The sequence below is a fragment of the Apostichopus japonicus genome, chromosome 16 (assembly GCF_037975245.1).
Source record: "Apostichopus japonicus isolate 1M-3 chromosome 16, ASM3797524v1, whole genome shotgun sequence".
NCBI lineage: Eukaryota > Metazoa > Echinodermata > Holothuroidea > Aspidochirotida > Stichopodidae > Apostichopus > Apostichopus japonicus.
In genome coordinates, this window is record NC_092576.1 from 44,472,008 (window position 1) to 44,492,818 (window position 20,811).

Below are 20,811 nucleotides of genomic sequence, written 5' to 3' on the forward strand. Positions count from 1 at the left end.
GATAGAAACATGATATCCATACTGTTCATACTGACAGTATAAGTGCTCTGAAGCATGATATGACAGTACAGTATAGAGAAAAAATAGTCCAAACTGGATGTAAAGTACTGTATAACACCAGAGAGTATCCCTTTAAGTTGTAATGCTTTTAAGTACACAAAGTCTAAAGTGTCGTTCTACCTTGATGTGGAAATAGCAACCTAACACTATTATAGCCAAACATTCTTCACCTTCATTTAGGAGGCATCTAACCAAAAGATATTACACTTTATTAATTACAACCATTTCATTTATGAGTGTGTAGTCTGAGGCAATTTTATTATTTGATCATTACCTTGTAAATGGTTGGCAAGGAGGACTCATTAGAAAAACATCAGCATCCCACTTAGTGAAATCCTTTAAGGACACAGACTAAAATAAAAGATACAAAGTACAAATTAATTTATAGGAAATATCATCAAAACATGCTGTTAATCATACAATCATTAATACAGATATGTGATTAACATCTAACTTCAAGTTTTTGGTAGACCAGTTCTGACTCTGACCCATTATCATTAATCAATTTCTTTGAACCTAGAAGAAATTTTGTTGATCATTTACGACAAGCACAACAAGAGTAAAACATTCAATTACAGTGTTCCATTCACGTAGCAAACATTTAAGGATTTGTCTGGTCATCCCTCTGACAGCCAGCTATTACATTTTGACTTTCTGAATAGAAAACTTGGTTGATCGAAAAAATGTAGCAACATAACAATGACCAATATGTACACTGTAGGAGAGATGTGTAGGTTTGGTGAATAGAACACCAATATGTACACTGTAGGAGAGAAACATGTAGGTTTGGTGAATAGAACAGCAATATGTATACTTTAGTAGAGATGTGTAGGTTTGATGAAAAGATCAGCAATATGTAAACTGTAGGAGAGGAATGTAGGTTTGATGAATAGAACAAATACACTGTGGGAGAGATGTGTAGGTTTGATGAATAGAACAGCCAGATGTACACTAAATGATATATGTGTAAGTTTGGTGAATAGAACAGCAATATGTACACTGTTGGAGAGATATGTAGGTTTGATGAATAGAACAGCAATATGTACACTGTAGGAGAGAGATGAGTAGGTTTGGTGAATAGAACAGCAATATGTACACTGTATGAGAGATGTGTATGTTTGATGAATAGAACAGCTATATTAATACACTGTGGGAGAGACATGTAGGTTTGGTGAATACAACACCAATATGTACACTGTAGGAGAGATGTGTAGGTTTGGTGAATATAACAGATATATATTTACACTTTATGAGAGATGTGTAGGTTTGATGAATAGAACAGCTTATAATACACTGTGGGAGAGATGTGTAGGTTTAGTGAATAGAACACCAATATGTACACTGTAGGAGAGATGTGTAGGTTTGGTGAATAAAATTACACTGTAGGAGAGAGATGTGTTGGTTTGGTAAATAGAACAGCTACATTTACACTGTAGGAGAGATGTGTAGGTTTGATGAATAGAACAGCTATTAATACACTGTAGGAGAGACGTGTAGGTTTGGTGAATACAACACCAATATACTGTATACACTGTAGGAGAGATGTGTAGGTTTGGTGAATAGAACACCAATTTGTACACTGTAGGAGAGATGTGTAGGTTTGGTTAATAGAACAGACATATTTACACTGTATGAGTGATGTGTAGGTTTGACGAATAGAACAGCAGTATGTACACTAAATGAGATATGTCTAGCCTAGGTTTGGTGAATAGAACAGCAATATGTACACTGTTGGAGAGATGTGTAGGTTTGATGAGTAGAACTGGTATATGTTCACTGTATGAGAGATGTGTAGCTTTGATAAATAGAACAGCTATAATAAAACTGTAGGGGAGATGTGTAGGTTTGATGAATAGAACAGCTGAATATGTACACTGTAGGAGTGGTGTGTAGGTTTGTTGAATAGAAAACCAGATTTGTGGAGATAGCAATCATTTGACATAAATGGGGACGGGGGGGGGGGGGGTAGTTTAGTTACCGTATTTACCATACAATCTGAATTTGATGTAAACCACTAGTCATCCGTCTGACAACATCCAGAGCTGATTTTGGTTGTTCAATTAGAAATTTGGTCCTCTTGGAAGACCATTACAAAATTTGCACTTTATATATATTTTCAAAATATCTAGAGTTCTATTGGATAAGATAAGCTGTACCTAATATTCACCAATTAATCCAAATTTAGTAGTCTTCTCAAAGATTTTTATGATCCTAATTTATCAAAAAAAAAAAAAAAAAATTTTTAAAAAAGAAACAGATTTTCCTTGAGTCTGTTGCACAACAAGGAATGTTTCATATTCTGTTATATATACCTCATTTGTCACTCCTAGACATAAACCGAGCCATCACTATAAAGCAAATTAAAAGGAACCAAGATCAGATGTACACTCTTCTTACCCTTACCCCTTTGGTCACATGTAAAAGTTGTTAGAAACTTGAAAGTAATGTCCTGGAAATGGACCAGCAAGCAGCATGTTCATGTTTGCAATGACAGGTACAGTACAAGGGAGTATATTAACATGTAATTACTAGTGTTTACACGGGTGTACCCGGATAACCGCCCGACGCAATACTACCCGGTTCCTAATTTATTACCCGAATCCTACGCAAAGTGTGATTTTAAAAAAAAAAATGCAAATCTACGGTTAGGCAGATTTCCCATTGACTTAGTGTGGTGTTAGGCTAAAATATGTGGTCGAAGATAACAGCAATAACAAAGGTACCCGACCGACGCGATACTACCCGGTTCCTAATTTATTACTCGAATCCTACGCAAAGTGTGATTTAAAACAAAAAAATGCAAACCGATGGTTAGGCAGATTTCCCATTGACTTAGTGTGGTGTTAGGCTACCATGTGGTTGAGGAAAACAGCAATAACAAAAGTATTCCATGGATATCTTATAACTGCGTCATAATTTCAGCTAATAAACAAATGGCTATGCTAGATTACCCCATTGACTTAGTGTGGTGTTAGGCAACCATGTGGTCGAACGTAACAGCAATAATGAATGTGTTCCATGGATATCTTATAACTGCGTCACAATTTCAGCGAATAATTAAACAGATGGTTAGGCTTAGCTACAGATTTCTCATGCACTGACTTAGTGTGGTGTTAGGCTACCATGTGGAAGAAATTATTATTTATTCATTCGTTTAATTCATAGAAGGAAAGGCTGACAAGGAATTTTACGACATGGTTATGGATTATAGACGGGATAACTAAAAAATAATAATCGCAAGTGGCTTTTTACTAATAGTGTATTCCATATGCGATCAAATTGAGCGAATCGCGTAATCTCTGAGCTAAAGGGATATTTTATGGTCTGATCCAATAGACGTGGAGAGCAAGCATAAGCAGCGGCGGCAGTGCGATGTTAACAAGATTACTACTAATTAGTAGTAATGTTAATTATATTAAGTAATTAACAAGTTTATGACAGAAAAAAAGCACGTCGAAATTATTGAGGAAGGCTTTATACCTTACCTTACACATACGTTTTTGAACATGAAAACATTGACAGTAGAGAATATAATTCATTTATTATAGCATTTAATATGTAATTTCTTGAAAATCTTGATACACGAGGGTAAACAATTTTTTCCCGGGTACCCGGATACCCGACGGGTAACGGCTCTCGGGTACCCGGTTCCCGATTTTTGGACCCGTAAACACTAGTAATTACCAACTGCTGAATATTCATAGATGTGAAAGCAATGTAGACATGCTTACTAATAGCCAAATCAACTATGAGGCTATTTATTGTACAGTTGGAACCACCCCATCAATTCCATGTTCTAGCCCCCCACCCCCTCCCCACCAACCTCCCTAAAAGGAAAAGCAAACCAGGAAGACAAAACCAATATCAATCACAATTAACTTTACTAATTGTCAACAACAATGAGGCTATTCTATAATTGAAACCACCGTTCTCCTCCAGCCCCCCCCCCTTTCCTCCCCCAAAAAAAGGAGAATAAAATGATAAAATATGCCAAAAGAGACAAATAAGTTAACATGTTAGACTGTATTACTGTACCTGTATATTCCGTTGGAGTAGGTTGATATCTGGGAAGTTATGTTTGTAAACTTTATTCGCCACCTCGTTGATGTCTACAGCAGCAACTACAGTGAACGGTATTTCACTGACTGATGAGAAAGATAAAAGACAAAAGGTTTCATGAAAATGTTTATTATATGGTTAAAATAGAAATAAACTTACTTTGATATGTGTATTCTACAGGTAATTGAAACAGCAAATAACCTACTGTAGGCTATATGTAAAATCAGCTAGCTTACACAAACCCATGGATGCATTTCTGCTTGCTGGAGACTTAGCCATGTTGGGCATCAATGAATTCACAAGTGTGTATACTGTATAAAATACTTATTCTTTTATCAAACATTTCCTCGTAGTAGGAATTGAGCATTGGAATTTGCATTTTAAAGTGAAGCGTATTATCATCATTGTGATTGAAGGTGGAAAGTGCACATTATTTTTGGTGCACTGTAGGCCTATACACACTGTATATTGGTTCGATTGTAAACAATCAACTTTGTAAATGAATACGATTTATTCAACCAACTAACAAGACAGTGTATCGACTCAAAATGACAAACTTAAAATTAGAACCCTTCAATCAACATGAACATTTAAGACTGAGTATCTATTCCCCAATCATGTCTTAACTACAAGTCAGTCTATCCAGCGAACCGTCACATTTGAAGACGGTGTATCTACAGTATCTTTCCACGTGAAGCAAATACAGTTTCACCGTTACATTCTTGTGTAAAATCCATTCCTAAAATGTACGTTTTCGCCATGGCAGAAAGGACCGAAACATATGGCGTTAGAGTATGGCCATATGTAGCCTACCTATTGAGGAATGGCACTGGAACCAGTTAGGCCTCTAGGGTAACAATAACATGGGACTTTGACTCTTACTTCTGAGTTTTATCTCATTCTGGCAGGATCCAAACATCGAAGAAAACCCTGTAATAGCTATGGAATCGTCATAACCCTAACCCATAGGCCTTTAATCCTACTAACCTACTTTGTGGAGCATGACTGGCTATTGTAACGGTACACTTTACCCTAACGTTAGGCCAGCTAACGAGGTACTGTATAGTACAGTTGGACTACAGTCTAGGGCCTAGCCTAGGACCACAGTCAAATGAGCCGCACATTCAGCCGCGCATTCAGGAACTGGTAAAATACGTAAGCCTCAGAAGGGTGTGTTGAAGTGAACGAATAATTGGACAGTGCTGTTGTAGGGGAAGCGTGGAATTTTAACTACGGTAGCCTTCTGTGGCCATAATGATTGTTCAAATAATGAAAACGACTCTCAACCATTGATAGAAAGAAAAAGTCGAAATCAAACAACAGAGCAGTGAACAACAATTCAGGGCATTATGCAGCCCATAAATGTCATAGACAAGGGATCTTTCATTTACCTTTTTTCTTAGTTCAAGTATTCTTGTAAAATATTTTCACTTTGTCACTACACTGAACTGACAACCGAGTTTAGTAACATATTAATCTTTCTCAATTTCTCCGCTTTTCAGTTTGACTAAGGTCGGATGCCTATGGATAATGCCGAAAATTCAAGAACCGCTCTTCAGAGATGTCTTTGGGGTACCATATTCGCGAATTGATGGAACTACCTAAACAGGTGGAATGCGATAAAAAGGTCCTCAAACTAGGAGTAACAGCTCTCCAAAGATAAACAATGTAAATGCTCAACACAGTTTACACCGTTACCGGTATAAAGACTAACTTTTTCATAACGAGTGTGCGGCTGAGTCTATAAAAATGTTTTGCCTCATACAATCTTTCTCAAACTTTTACCATATGTTTAACAATTTATTAGCTACGTTTCCATGAAAAAACTGGAGTGGTCCGGTCCTCACACTAGGAGTAATAGACCCCCAAAGTTACTCCATCTTATCATGTTCAACACAGTTTACACCGTTACCGGTACACATTAAATTTTCTTCAATAACGAATGTGCGGCTGAGTCTATAAAAATGTTTTGCCTCATACAATCTTTCTCAAACTTTTACCATATGTTTAACAATTTATTAGCTATGTTCCCATGAAAAAACTGGAGTGGTCCGGTCCTCACACTAGGAGTAATGAACCCCCAAAGTTACTCCATCTTATCATGTTCAACACAGTTTACACCGTTACCGGTATACACATTAAATTTTCTTCAAAAACGAATGTGCGGCTGAGTCTATAAAAATGTTTTGCCTCATACAATCTTTCTCAAACTTTCTACAGTTGTTAAACTACTCATTAGCTATGTTCCCATGAAACAACTGGAGTGGTCCGGTCCTCACACTAGGAGTAATGAACCCCCAAAGTTACTCCATCTTATCATGTTCAACACAGTTTACACCGTTACCGGTATACACATTAAATTTTCTTCAAAAACGAATGTGCGGCTGAGTCTATAAAAATGTTTTGCCTCATACAATCTTTCTCAAACTTTCTACAGTTGTTTAACTACTCATTAGCTATGTTCCCATGAAACAACTGGAGTGGTCCGGTCCTCACACTAGGAGTAATAGCCCTCCAAAAATACTCCACCTTTTCATGGTCAACATAGGCAACTATGTTACCGTTACCAACTAATTTTCTACAAAAACGAATGTGCGGCTGAGTCTATAAAAATGTTTTGCCTCATACAATCTTTCTCAAACTTTTACGATATGTTTGACAATTTATTAGCTACGTTTCCATGAAAAAACTGGAGTGGTCCAGTCCTCACACTAGGAGTAATAGACCCCCAAAGTTACTCCATCTTATCATGTTCAACACAGTTTACACCGTTACCGGTACACATTAAATTTTCTTCAATAACGAATGTGCGGCTGAGTCTATAAAAATGTTTTGCCTCATACAATCTTTTTCAAACTTTTACCATATGTTTAACAATTTATTAGCTACGTTTCCATGAAAAAACTGGAGTGGTCCGGTCCTCACACTAGGAGTAATGAACCCCCAAAGTTACTCCATCTTATCATGTTCAACACAGTTTACACCGTTACCGGTATACACATTAAATTTTCTTCAAAAACGAATGTGCGGCTGAGTCTATAAAAATGTTTTGCCTCATACAATCTTTCTCAAACTTTCTACAGTTGTTAAACTACTCATTAGCTATGTTCCCATGAAACAACTGGAGTGGTCCGGTCCTCACACTAGGAGTAATAGCCCTCCAAAAATACTCCACCTTTTCATGGTCAACATAGGCAACTATGTTAACGTTACCAACTAATTTTCTACAAAAACGAATGTGCGGCTGAGTCAATAAAAATGTTTTGCCTCATACAATCTTTTTCAAACTTTAACCATATGTTTGACAATTTATTAGCTACGTTTCCATGAAAAAACTGGAATGGTCCGGTCCTCACACTAGGAGTAATAGACCCCCAAAGTTACTCCATCTTATCATGTTCAACACAGTTTACACCGTTACCGGTACACAAACCCATTCAATTTTCTTCAAAAACGAATGTGCGGCTGAGTCTATAAAAATGTTTTGCCTCATACAATCTTTTTCAAACTTTTACCATATGTTTAACAATTTATTAGCTACGTTTCCATAAAAAACTGGAGTGGTCCGGTCCTCACACTAGGAGTAATAGACCCCCAAAGTTACTCCATCTTATCATGTTCAACACAGTTTACACCGTTACCGGTATGAACATTAAATTTTTCAAAACGAATGTGCGGCTGAGTCTATAAAAATGTTTTGCCTCATACAATCTTTCTCAAACTTTTACCATATGTTTAACAATTTATTAGCTACGTTTCCATGAAAAAAACTGGAGTGGTCCGGTCCTCACACTAGGAGTAATAGACCCCCAAAGTTACTCCATCTTATCATGTTCAACACAGTTTACACCGTTACCGGTACACATTAAATTTTCTTCAAAAACGAATGTGCGGCTGAGTCTATAAAAATGTTTTGCCTCATACAATCTTTCTCAAACTTTTACCATATGTTTAACAATTTATTAGCTATGTTCCCATGAAACAACTGGAGTGGTCCGGTCCTCACACTAGGAGTAATAGACCCCCAAAGTTACTCTATCTTATCATGTTCAACACAGTTTACACCGTTACCGGTATACACATTAAATTTTCTTCAAAAACGAATGTGCGGCTGAGTCTATAAAAATGTTTTGCCTCATACAATCTTTTTCAAACTTTCTACAGTTGTTTAACTACTCATTAGCTACGTTCCCATGAAACAACTGGAGTGGTCCGGTCCTCACACTAGGAGTAATAGCCCTCCAAAAATACTCCACCTTTTCATGGTCAACATAGGCAACTATGTTAACGTTACCAACTAATTTTCTACAAAAACGAATGTGCGGCTGAGTCTATAAAAATGTTTTGCCTCATACAATCTTTTTCAAACTTTAACCATATGTTTGACAATTTATTAGCTACGTTTCCATGAAAAAACTGGAATGGTCCGGTCCTCACACTAGGAGTAATAGACCCCCAAAGTTACTCCATCTTATCATGTTCAACACAGTTTACACCGTTACCGGTACACAAACCCATTCAATTTTCTTCAAAAACGAATGTGCGGCTGAGTCTATAAAAATGTTTTGCCTCATGCAATCTTTTTCAAACTTTTACCATATGTTTAACAATTTATTAGCTACGTTTCCATAAAAAACTGGAGTGGTCCGGTCCTCACACTAGGAGTAATAGACCCCCAAAGTTACTCCATCTTATCATGTTCAACACAGTTTACACCGTTACCGGTATGAACATTAAATTTTTCAAAACGAATGTGCGGCTGAGTCTATAAAAATGTTTTGCCTCATACAATCTTTCTCAAACTTTAACCATATGTTTAACAATTTATTAGCTACGTTTCCATGAAAAAAACTGGAGTGGTCCGGTCCTCACACTAGGAGTAATAGACCCCCAAAGTTACTCCATCTTATCATGTTCAACACAGTTTACACCGTTACCGGTATACACATTAAATTTTCTTCAAAAACGAATGTGCGGCTGAGTCTATAAAAATGTTTTGCCTCATACAATCTTTCTCAAACTTTCTACAGTTGTTTAACTACTCATTAGCTATGTTCCCATGAAACAACTGGAGTGCTCCGGTCCTCACACTAGGAGTAATAGCCCTCCAAAAATACTCCACCTTTTCATGGTCAACATAGGCAACTATGTTAACGTTACCAACTAATTTTCTACAAAAACGAATGTGCGGCTGAGTCTATAAAAATGTTTTGCCTCATACAATCTTTTTCAAACTTTAACCATATGTTTGACAATTTATTAGCTACGTTTCCATGAAAAAACTGGAATGGTCCGGTCCTCACACTAGGAGTAATAGACCCCCAAAGTTACTCCATCTTATCATGTTCAACACAGTTTACACCGTTACCGGTACACAAACCCATTAAATTTTCTTCAAAAACGAATGTGCGGCTGAGTCTATAAAAATGTTTTGCCTCATACAATCTTTTTCAAACTTTTACCATATGTTTAACAATTTATTAGCTACGTTTCCATAAAAAACTGGAGTGGTCCGGTCTTCACACTAGGAGAAATAGACCCCCAAAGTTACTCCATCTTATCATGTTCAACACAGTTTACACCGTTACCGGTATAAACATTAAATTTTCTTCAAAACGAATGTGCGGCTGAGTCTATAAAAATGTTTTGCCTCATACAATCTTTCTCAAACTTTAACCATATGTTTGACAATTTATTAGCTACGTTTCCATGAAAAAACTGGAGTGGTCCGGTCCTCACACTAGGAGTAATAGACCCCCAAAGTTACTCCATCTTATCATGTTCAACACAGTTTACACCGTTACCGGTACACATTAAATTTTCTTCAATAACGAATGTGCGGCTGAGTCTATAAAAATGTTTTGCCTCATACAATCTTTCTCAAACTTTTACCATATGTTTAACAATTTATTAGCTACGTTTCCATGAAAAAACTGGAGTGGTCCGGTCCTCACACTAGGAGTAATAGACCCCCAAAGTTACTCCATCTTATCATGTTCAACACAGTTTACACCGTTACCGGCACACATTAAATTTTCTTCAATAACGAATGTGCGGCTGAGTCTATAAAAATGTTTTGCCTCATACAATCTTTTTCAAACTTTTACCATATGTTTAACAATTTATTAGCTACGTTTCCATGAAAAAACTGGAGTGGTCCGGTCCTCACACTAGGAGTAATGAACCCCCAAAGTTACTCCATCTTATCATGTTCAACACAGTTTACACCGTTACCGGTATACACATTAAATTTTCTTCAAAAACGAATGTGCGGCTGAGTCTATAAAAATGTTTTGCCTCATACAATCTTTCTCAAACTTTTACCATATGTTTGACAATTTATTAGCTACGTTCCAATGAAAAAACTGGAATGGTCCGGTCCTCACACTAGGAGTAATAGACCCCCAAAGTTACTCCATCTTATGATGTTCAACACAGTTTACACCGTTACCGGTATACACATTAAATTTTCTTCAAAAACGAATGTGCGGCTGAGTCTATAAAAATGTTTTGCCTCATACAATCTTTTTCAAACTTTTACCATATGTTTAACAATTTATTAGCTACGTTTCCATGAAAAAAACTGGAATGGTCCGGTCCTCACACTAGGAGTAATAGACCCCCAAAGTTACTCCATCTTATCATGTTCAACACAGTTTACACCGTTACCGGTACACAAACCCATTAAATTTTCTTCAAAAACGAATGTGCGGCTGAGTCTATAAAAATGTTTTGCCTCATACAATCTTTCTCAAACTTTTACCATATGTTTAACAATTTATTAGCTATGTTCCCATGAAACAACTGGAGTGGTCCGGTTCTCACACTAGGAGTAATAGACCCCCAAAGTTACTCTATCTTATCATGTTCAACACAGTTTACACCGTTACCGGTACACAAACCCATTAAATTTTCTTCAAAAACGAATGTGCGGCTGAGTCTATAAAAATGTTTTGCCTCATACAATCTTTTTCAAACTTTTACCATATGTTTAACAATTTATTAGCTACGTTTCCATGAAAAAACTGGAGTGGTCCGGTCCTCACACTAGGAGTAATGAACCCCCAAAGTTACTCCATCTTATCATGTTCAACACAGTTTACACCGTTACCGGTATACACATTAAATTTTCTTCAAAAACGAATGTGCGGCTGAGTCTATAAAAATGTTTTGCCTCATACAATCTTTTTCAAACTTTTACCATATGTTTAACAATTTATTAGCTACGTTTCCATGAAAAAAACTGGAATGGTCCGGTCCTCACACTAGGAGTAATAGACCCCCAAAGTTACTCCATCTTATCATGTTCAACACAGTTTACACCGTTACCGGTACACATTAAATTTTCTTCAAAAACGAATGTGCGGCTGAGTCTATAAAAATGTTTTGCCTCATACAATCTTTTTCAAACTTTTACCATATGTTTAACAATTTATTAGCTACGTTTCCATGAAAAACCTGGAGTGGTCCGGTCCTCACACTAGGAGTAATAGACCCCCAAAGTTACTCCATCTTATCATGTTCAACACAGTTTACACCGTTACCGGTATAAACATTAAATTTTCTTCAACACGAATGTGCGGCTGAGTCTATAAAAATGTTTTGCCTCATACAATCTTTCTCAAACTTTTACCATATGTTTAACAATTTATTAGCTACGTTTCCATGAAACAACTGGAGTGGTCCGGTCCTCACACTAGGAGTAATAGACCCCCAAAGTTACTCCATCTTATCATGTTCAACACAGTTTACACCGTTACCGGTACACATTAAATTTTTCAAAACGAATGTGCGGCTGAGTCTATAAAAATGTTTTGCCTCATACAATCTTTTTCAAACTTTCTACAGTTGTTTAACTACTCATTAGCTATGTTCCCATGAAACAACTGGAGTGCTCCGGTCCTCACACTAGGAGTAATAGCCCTCCAAAAATACTCCACCTTTTCATGGTCAACATAGGCAACTATGTTAACGTTACCAACTAATTTTCTACAAAAACGAATGTGCGGCTGAGTCTATAAAAATGTTTTGCCTCATACAATCTTTTTCAAACTTTAACCATATGTTTGACAATTTATTAGCTACGTTTCCATGAAAAAAACTGGAATGGTCCGGTCCTCACACTAGGAGTAATAGACCCCCAAAGTTACTTCATCTTATCATGTTCAACACAGTTTACACCGTTACCGGTACACATTAAATTTTCTTCAAAAACGAATGTGCGGCTGAGTCTATAAAAATGTTTTGCCTCATACAATCTTTCTCAAACTTTTACCATATGTTTAACAATTTATTAGCTATGTTCCCATGAAACAACTGGAGTGGTCCGGTCCTCACACTAGGAGTAATAGACCCCCAAAGTTACTCTATCTTATCATGTTCAACACAGTTTACACCGTTACCGGTATACACATTAAATTTTCTTCAAAAACGAATGTGCGGCTGAGTCTATAAAAATGTTTTGCCTCATGCAATCTTTTTCAAACTTTTACCATATGTTTAACAATTTATTAGCTACGTTTCCATGAAAAAACTGGAGTGGTCCAGTCCTCACACTAGGAGTAATAGACCCCCAAAGTTACTCCATCTTATCATGTTCAACACAGTTTACACCGTTACCGGTACACATTAAATTTTCTTCAATAACGAATGTGCGGCTGAGTCTATAAAAATGTTTTGCCTCATACAATCTTTTTCAAACTTTTACCATATGTTTAACAATTTATTAGCTACGTTTCCATGAAAAAACTGGAGTGGTCCGGTCCTCACACTAGGAGTAATGAACCCCCAAAGTTACTCCATCTTATCATGTTCAACACAGTTTACACCGTTACCGGTATACACATTAAATTTTCTTCAAAAACGAATGTGCGGCTGAGTCTATAAAAATGTTTTGCCTCATACAATCTTTCTCAAACTTTTACCATATGTTTGACAATTTATTAGCTACGTTTCCATGAAAAAACTGGAATGGTCCGGTCCTCACACTAGGAGTAATAGACCCCCAAAGTTACTCCATCTTATCATGTTCAACACAGTTTACACCGTTACCGGTATACACATTAAATTTTCTTCAAAAACGAATGTGCGGCTGAGTCTATAAAAATGTTTTGCCTCATACAATCTTTTTCAAACTTTCTACAGTTGTTTAACTACTCATTAGCTATGTTCCCATGAAACAACTGGAGTGGTCCGGTCCTCACACTAGGAGTAATAGCCCTCCAAAAATACTCCACCTTTTCATGGTCAACATAGGCAACTATGTTAACGTTACCAACTAATTTTCTACAAAAACGAATGTGCGGCTGAGTCTATAAAAATGTTTTGCCTCATACAATATTTTTCAAACTTTAACCATATGTTTGACAATTTATTAGCTACGTTTCCATGAAAAAACTGGAGTGGTCCGGTCCTCACACTAGGAGTAATAGACCCCCAAAGTTACTCCATCTTATCATGTTCAACACAGTTTACACCGTTACCGGTATGAACATTAAATTTTTCAAAACGAATGTGCGGCTGAGTCTATAAAAATGTTTTGCCTCATACAATCTTTCTCAAACTTTTACCATATGTTTAACAATTTATTAGCTATGTTCCCATGAAAAAACTGGAGTGGTCCGGTCCTCACACTAAGAGTAATGAACCCCCAAAGTTACTCCATCTTATCATGTTCAACACAGTTTACACCGTTACCGGTATACACATTAAATTTTCTTCAAAAACGAATGTGCGGCTGAGTCTATAAAAATGTTTTGCCTCATACAATCTTTCTCAAACTTTTACCATATGTTTGACAATTTATTAGCTACGTTTCCATGAAAAAACTGGAATGGTCCGGTCCTCACACTAGGAGTAATAGACCCCCAAAGTTACTCCATCTTATCATGTTCAACACAGTTTACACCGTTACCGGTATACACATTAAATTTTCTTCAAAAACGAATGTGCGGCTGAGTCTATAAAAATGTTTTGCCTCATACAATCTTTTTCAAACTTTCTACAGTTGTTTAACTACTCATTAGCTATGTTCCCATGAAACAACTGGAGTGGTCCGGTCCTCACACTAGGAGTAATAGCCCTCCAAAAATACTCCACCTTTTCATGGTCAACATAGGCAACTATGTTAACGTTACCAACTAATTTTCTACAAAAACGAATGTGCGGCTGAGTCTATAAAAATGTTTTGCCTCATACAATATTTTTCAAACTTTAACCATATGTTTGACAATTTATTAGCTACGTTTCCATGAAAAAACTGGAGTGGTCCGGTCCTCACACTAGGAGTAATAGACCCCCAAAGTTACTCCATCTTATCATGTTCAACACAGTTTACACCGTTACCGGTATGAACATTAAATTTTTCAAAACGAATGTGCGGCTGAGTCTATAAAAATGTTTTGCCTCATACAATCTTTCTCAAACTTTTACCATATGTTTAACAATTTATTAGCTATGTTCCCATGAAAAAACTGGAGTGGTCCGGTCCTCACACTAGGAGTAATGAACCCCCAAAGTTACTCCATCTTATCATGTTCAACACAGTTTACACCGTTACCGGTATACACATTAAATTTTCTTCAAAAACGAATGTGCGGCTGAGTCTATAAAAATGTTTTGCCTCATACAATCTTTCTCAAACTTTTACCATATGTTTGACAATTTATTAGCTACGTTTCCATGAAAAAACTGGAGTGGTCCAGTCCTCACACTAGGAGTAATAGACCCCCAAAGTTACTCCATCTTATCATGTTCAACACAGTTTACACCGTTACCGGTACACATTAAATTTTCTTCAATAACGAATGTGCGGCTGAGTCTATAAAAATGTTTTGCCTCATACAATCTTTTTCAAACTTTTACCATATGTTTAACAATTTATTAGCTACGTTTCCATGAAAAAACTGGAGTGGTCCGGTCCTCACACTAGGAGTAATGAACCCCCAAAGTTACTCCATCTTATCATGTTCAACACAGTTTACACCGTTACCGGTATACACATTAAATTTTCTTCAAAAACGAATGTGCGGCTGAGTCTATAAAAATGTTTTGCCTCATACAATCTTTCTCAAACTTTTACCATATGTTTGACAATTTATTAGCTACGTTTCCATGAAAAAACTGGAATGGTCCGGTCCTCACACTAGGAGTAATAGACCCCCAAAGTTACTCCATCTTATCATGTTCAACACAGTTTACACCGTTACCGGTATACACATTAAATTTTCTTCAAAAACGAATGTGCGGCTGAGTCTATAAAAATGTTTTGCCTCATACAATCTTTTTCAAACTTTCTACAGTTGTTTAACTACTCATTAGCTATGTTCCCATGAAACAACTGGAGTGGTCCGGTCCTCACACTAGGAGTAATAGCCCTCCAAAAATACTCCACCTTTTCATGGTCAACATAGGCAACTATGTTAACGTTACCAACTAATTTTCTACAAAAACGAATGTGCGGCTGAGTCTATAAAAATGTTTTGCCTCATACAATATTTTTCAAACTTTAACCATATGTTTGACAATTTATTAGCTACGTTTCCATGAAAAAACTGGAGTGGTCCGGTCCTCACACTAGGAGTAATAGACCCCCAAAGTTACTCCATCTTATCATGTTCAACACAGTTTACACCGTTACCGGTATGAACATTAAATTTTTCAAAACGAATGTGCGGCTGAGTCTATAAAAATGTTTTGCCTCATACAATCTTTCTCAAACTTTTACCATATGTTTAACAATTTATTAGCTATGTTCCCATGAAAAAACTGGAGTGGTCCGGTCCTCACACTAAGAGTAATGAACCCCCAAAGTTACTCCATCTTATCATGTTCAACACAGTTTACACCGTTACCGGTATACACATTAAATTTTCTTCAAAAACGAATGTGCGGCTGAGTCTATAAAAATGTTTTGCCTCATACAATCTTTCTCAAACTTTTACCATATGTTTGACAATTTATTAGCTACGTTTCCATGAAAAAACTGGAATGGTCCGGTCCTCACACTAGGAGTAATAGACCCCCAAAGTTACTCCATCTTATCATGTTCAACACAGTTTACACCGTTACCGGTATACACATTAAATTTTCTTCAAAAACGAATGTGCGGCTGAGTCTATAAAAATGTTTTGCCTCATACAATCTTTTTCAAACTTTCTACAGTTGTTTAACTACTCATTAGCTATGTTCCCATGAAACAACTGGAGTGGTCCGGTCCTCACACTAGGAGTAATAGCCCTCCAAAAATACTCCACCTTTTCATGGTCAACATAGGCAACTATGTTAACGTTACCAACTAATTTTCTACAAAAACGAATGTGCGGCTGAGTCTATAAAAATGTTTTGCCTCATACAATATTTTTCAAACTTTAACCATATGTTTGACAATTTATTAGCTACGTTTCCATGAAAAAACTGGAGTGGTCCGGTCCTCACACTAGGAGTAATAGACCCCCAAAGTTACTCCATCTTATCATGTTCAACACAGTTTACACCGTTACCGGTATGAACATTAAATTTTTCAAAACGAATGTGCGGCTGAGTCTATAAAAATGTTTTGCCTCATACAATCTTTCTCAAACTTTTACCATATGTTTAACAATTTATTAGCTATGTTCCCATGAAAAAACTGGAGTGGTCCGGTCCTCACACTAGGAGTAATGAACCCCCAAAGTTACTCCATCTTATCATGTTCAACACAGTTTACACCGTTACCGGTATACACATTAAATTTTCTTCAAAAACGAATGTGCGGCTGAGTCTATAAAAATGTTTTGCCTCATACAATCTTTCTCAAACTTTTACCATATGTTTGACAATTTATTAGCTACGTTTCCATGAAAAAACTGGAATGGTCCGGTCCTCACACTAGGAGTAATAGACCCCCAAAGTTACTCCATCTTATCATGTTCAACACAGTTTACACCGTTACCGGTACACATTAAATTTTCTTCAAAAACGAATGTGCGGCTGAGTCTATAAAAATGTTTTGCCTCATACAATCTTTTTCAAACTTTTACCATATGTTTAACAATTTATTAGCTATGTTCCCATGAAACAACTGGAGTGGTCCGGTCCTCACACTAAGAGTAATAGACCCCCAAAGTTACTCTATCTTATCATGTTCAACACAGTTTACACCGTTACCGGTATACACATTAAATTTTCTTCAAAAACGAATGTGCGGCTGAGTCTATAAAAATGTTTTGCCTCATGCAATCTTTTTCAAACTTTTACCATATGTTTAACAATTTATTAGCTACGTTTCCATGAAAAAACTGGAGTGGTCCGGTCCTCACACTAGGAGTAATAGACCCCCAAAGTTACTCCATCTTATCATGTTCAACACAGTTTACACCGTTACCGGTACACATTAAATTTTCTTCAATAACGAATGTGCGGCTGAGTCTATAAAAATGTTTTGCCTCATACAATCTTTCTCAAACTTTTACCATATGTTTAACAATTTATTAGCTACGTTTCCATGAAAAAACTGGAGTGGTCCGGTCCTCACACTAGGAGTAATGAACCCCCAAAGTTACTCCATCTTATCATGTTCAACACAGTTTACACCGTTACCGGTATACACATTAAATTTTCTTCAAAAACGAATGTGCGGCTGAGTCTATAAAAATGTTTTGCCTCATACAATCTTTCTCAAACTTTTACCATATGTTTGACAATTTATTAGCTACGTTTCCATGAAAAAACTGGAATGGTCCGGTCCTCACACTAGGAGTAATAGACCCCCAAAGTTACTCCATCTTATCATGTTCAACACAGTTTACACCGTTACCGGTATACACATTAAATTTTCTTCAAAAACGAATGTGCGGCTGAGTCTATAAAAATGTTTTGCCTCATACAATCTTTTTCAAACTTTTACCATATGTTTAACAATTTATTAGCTACGTTTCCATGAAAAAAACTGGAATGGTCCGGTCCTCACACTAGGAGTAATAGACCCCCAAAGTTACTCCATCTTATCATGTTCAACACAGTTTACACCGTTACCGGTACACATTAAATTTTCTTCAAAAACGAATGTGCGGCTGAGTCTATAAAAATGTTTTGCCTCATACAATCTTTCTCAAACTTTTACCATATGTTTAACAATTTATTAGCTATGTTCCCATGAAACAACTGGAGTGGTCCGGTCCTCACACTAGGAGTAATAGACCCCCAAAGTTACTCTATCTTATCATGTTCAACACAGTTTACACCGTTACCGGTATACACATTAAATTTTCTTCAAAAACGAATGTGCGGCTGAGTCTATAAAAATGTTTTGCCTCATACAATCTTTTTCAAACTTTTACCATATGTTTAACAATTTATTAGCTATGTTCCCATGAAACAACTGGAGTGGTCCGGTCCTCACACTAAGAGTAATAGACCCCCAAAGTTACTCTATCTTATCATGTTCAACACAGTTTACACCGTTACCGGTATACACATTAAATTTTCTTCAAAAACGAATGTGCGGCTGAGTCTATAAAAATGTTTTGCCTCATGCAATCTTTTTCAAACTTTTACCATATGTTTAACAATTTATTAGCTACGTTTCCATGAAAAAACTGGAGTGGTCCGGTCCTCACACTAGGAGTAATAGACCCCCAAAGTTACTCCATCTTATCATGTTCAACACAGTTTACACCGTTACCGGTACACATTAAATTTTCTTCAATAACGAATGTGCGGCTGAGTCTATAAAAATGTTTTGCCTCATACAATCTTTCTCAAACTTTTACCATATGTTTAACAATTTATTAGCTACGTTTCCATGAAAAAACTGGAGTGGTCCGGTCCTCACACTAGGAGTAATGAACCCCCAAAGTTACTCCATCTTATCATGTTCAACACAGTTTACACCGTTACCGGTATACACATTAAATTTTCTTCAAAAACGAATGTGCGGCTGAGTCTATAAAAATGTTTTGCCTCATACAATCTTTCTCAAACTTTTACCATATGTTTGACAATTTATTAGCTACGTTTCCATGAAAAAACTGGAATGGTCCGGTCCTCACACTAGGAGTAATAGACCCCCAAAGTTACTCCATCTTATCATGTTCAACACAGTTTACACCGTTACCGGTATACACATTAAATTTTCTTCAAAAACGAATGTGCGGCTGAGTCTATAAAAATGTTTTGCCTCATACAATCTTTTTCAAACTTTTACCATATGTTTAACAATTTATTAGCTACGTTTCCATGAAAAAAACTGGAATGGTCCGGTCCTCACACTAGGAGTAATAGACCCCCAAAGTTACTCCATCTTATCATGTTCAACACAGTTTACACCGTTACCGGTACACATTAAATTTTCTTCAAAAACGAATGTGCGGCTGAGTCTATAAAAATGTTTTGCCTCATACAATCTTTCTCAAACTTTTACCATATGTTTAACAATTTATTAGCTATGTTCCCATGAAACAACTGGAGTGGTCCGGTCCTCACACTAGGAGTAATAGACCCCCAAAGTTACTCTATCTTATCATGTTCAACACAGTTTACACCGTTACCGGTATACACATTAAATTTTCTTCAAAAACGAATGTGCGGCTGAGTCTATAAAAATGTTTTGCCTCATACAATCTTTTTCAAACTTTCTACAGTTGTTTAACTACTCATTAGCTATGTTCCCATGAAACAACTGGAGTGGTCCGGTCCTCACACTAGGAGTAATAGCCCTCCAAAAATACTCCACCTTTTCATGGTCAACATAGGCAACTATGTTAACGTTACCAACTAATTTTCTACAAAAACGAATGTGCGGCTGAGTCTATAAAAATGTTTTGCCTCATACAATCTTTCTCAAACTTTTACCATATGTTTGACAATTTATTAGCTACGTTTCCATGAAAAAACTGGAATGGTCCGGTCCTCACACTAGGAGTAATAGACCCCCAAAGTTACTCCATCTTATCATGTTCAACACAGTTTACACCGTTACCGGTACACAAACCCATTAAATTTTCTTCAAAAACGAATGTGCGGCTGAGTCTATAAAAATGTTTTGCCTCATACAATCTTTCTCAAACTTTTACCATATGTTTAACAATTTATTAGCTATGTTCCCATGAAACAACTGGAGTGGTCCGGTCCTCACACTAGGAGTAATAGACCCCCAAAGTTACTCTATCTTATCATGTTCAACACAGTTTACACCGTTACCGGTATACACATTAAATTTTCTTCAAAAACGAATGTGCGGCTGAGTCTATAAAAATGTTTTGCCTCATGTAATCTTTTTCAAACTTTTACCATATGTTTAACAATTTATTAGCTACGTTTCCATGAAAAAACTGGAGTGGTCCGGTCCTCACACTAGGAGTAATAGACCCCCAAAGTTACTCCATCTTATCATGTTCAACACAGTTTACACCGTTACCGGTACACATTAAATTTTCTTCAATAACGAATGTGCGGCTGAGTCTATAAAAATGTTTTGCCTCATACAATCTTTTTCAAACTTTTACCATATGTTTAACAATTTATTAGCTACGTTTCCATGAAAAAACTGGAGTGGTCCGGTCCTCACACTAGGAGTAATGAACCCCCAAAGTTACTCCATCTTATCATGTTCAACACAGTTTACACCGTTACCGGTATACACATTAAATTTTCTTCAAAAACGAATGTGCGGCTGAGTCTATAAAAATGTTTTGCCTCATACAATCTTTCTCA

The 20,811-nt window shown here is 36.6% G+C and overlaps 2 protein-coding genes across 8 annotated transcripts in view; both read right to left on the bottom strand.

The window, feature by feature from the left end:
- The window catches only part of LOC139982191 (uncharacterized), a 297,534-nt gene that overhangs the window by 70,306 nt on the left and 206,417 nt on the right, over window positions 1–20,811 (bottom strand). The window lies entirely within an intron of this gene.
- LOC139982193 (tRNA (cytosine(38)-C(5))-methyltransferase-like) overlaps window positions 1–20,811 on the bottom strand; it is a 76,372-nt gene that overhangs the window by 17,543 nt on the left and 38,018 nt on the right. For 6 of the 7 annotated variants that reach the window (XM_071994784.1, XM_071994785.1, XM_071994786.1 and 3 more), the window contains exons 2-3: window positions 4,096–4,205; window positions 335–411 (exon numbers count right to left, since the gene is read on the bottom strand). In XM_071994784.1, the coding sequence (XP_071850885.1) occupies window positions 335–411; window positions 4,096–4,205 (187 nt within the window). The remainder of the gene's footprint in view (window positions 1–334; window positions 412–4,095; window positions 4,206–20,811) is intronic. The other variant, XM_071994791.1, reaches the window with a different exon arrangement.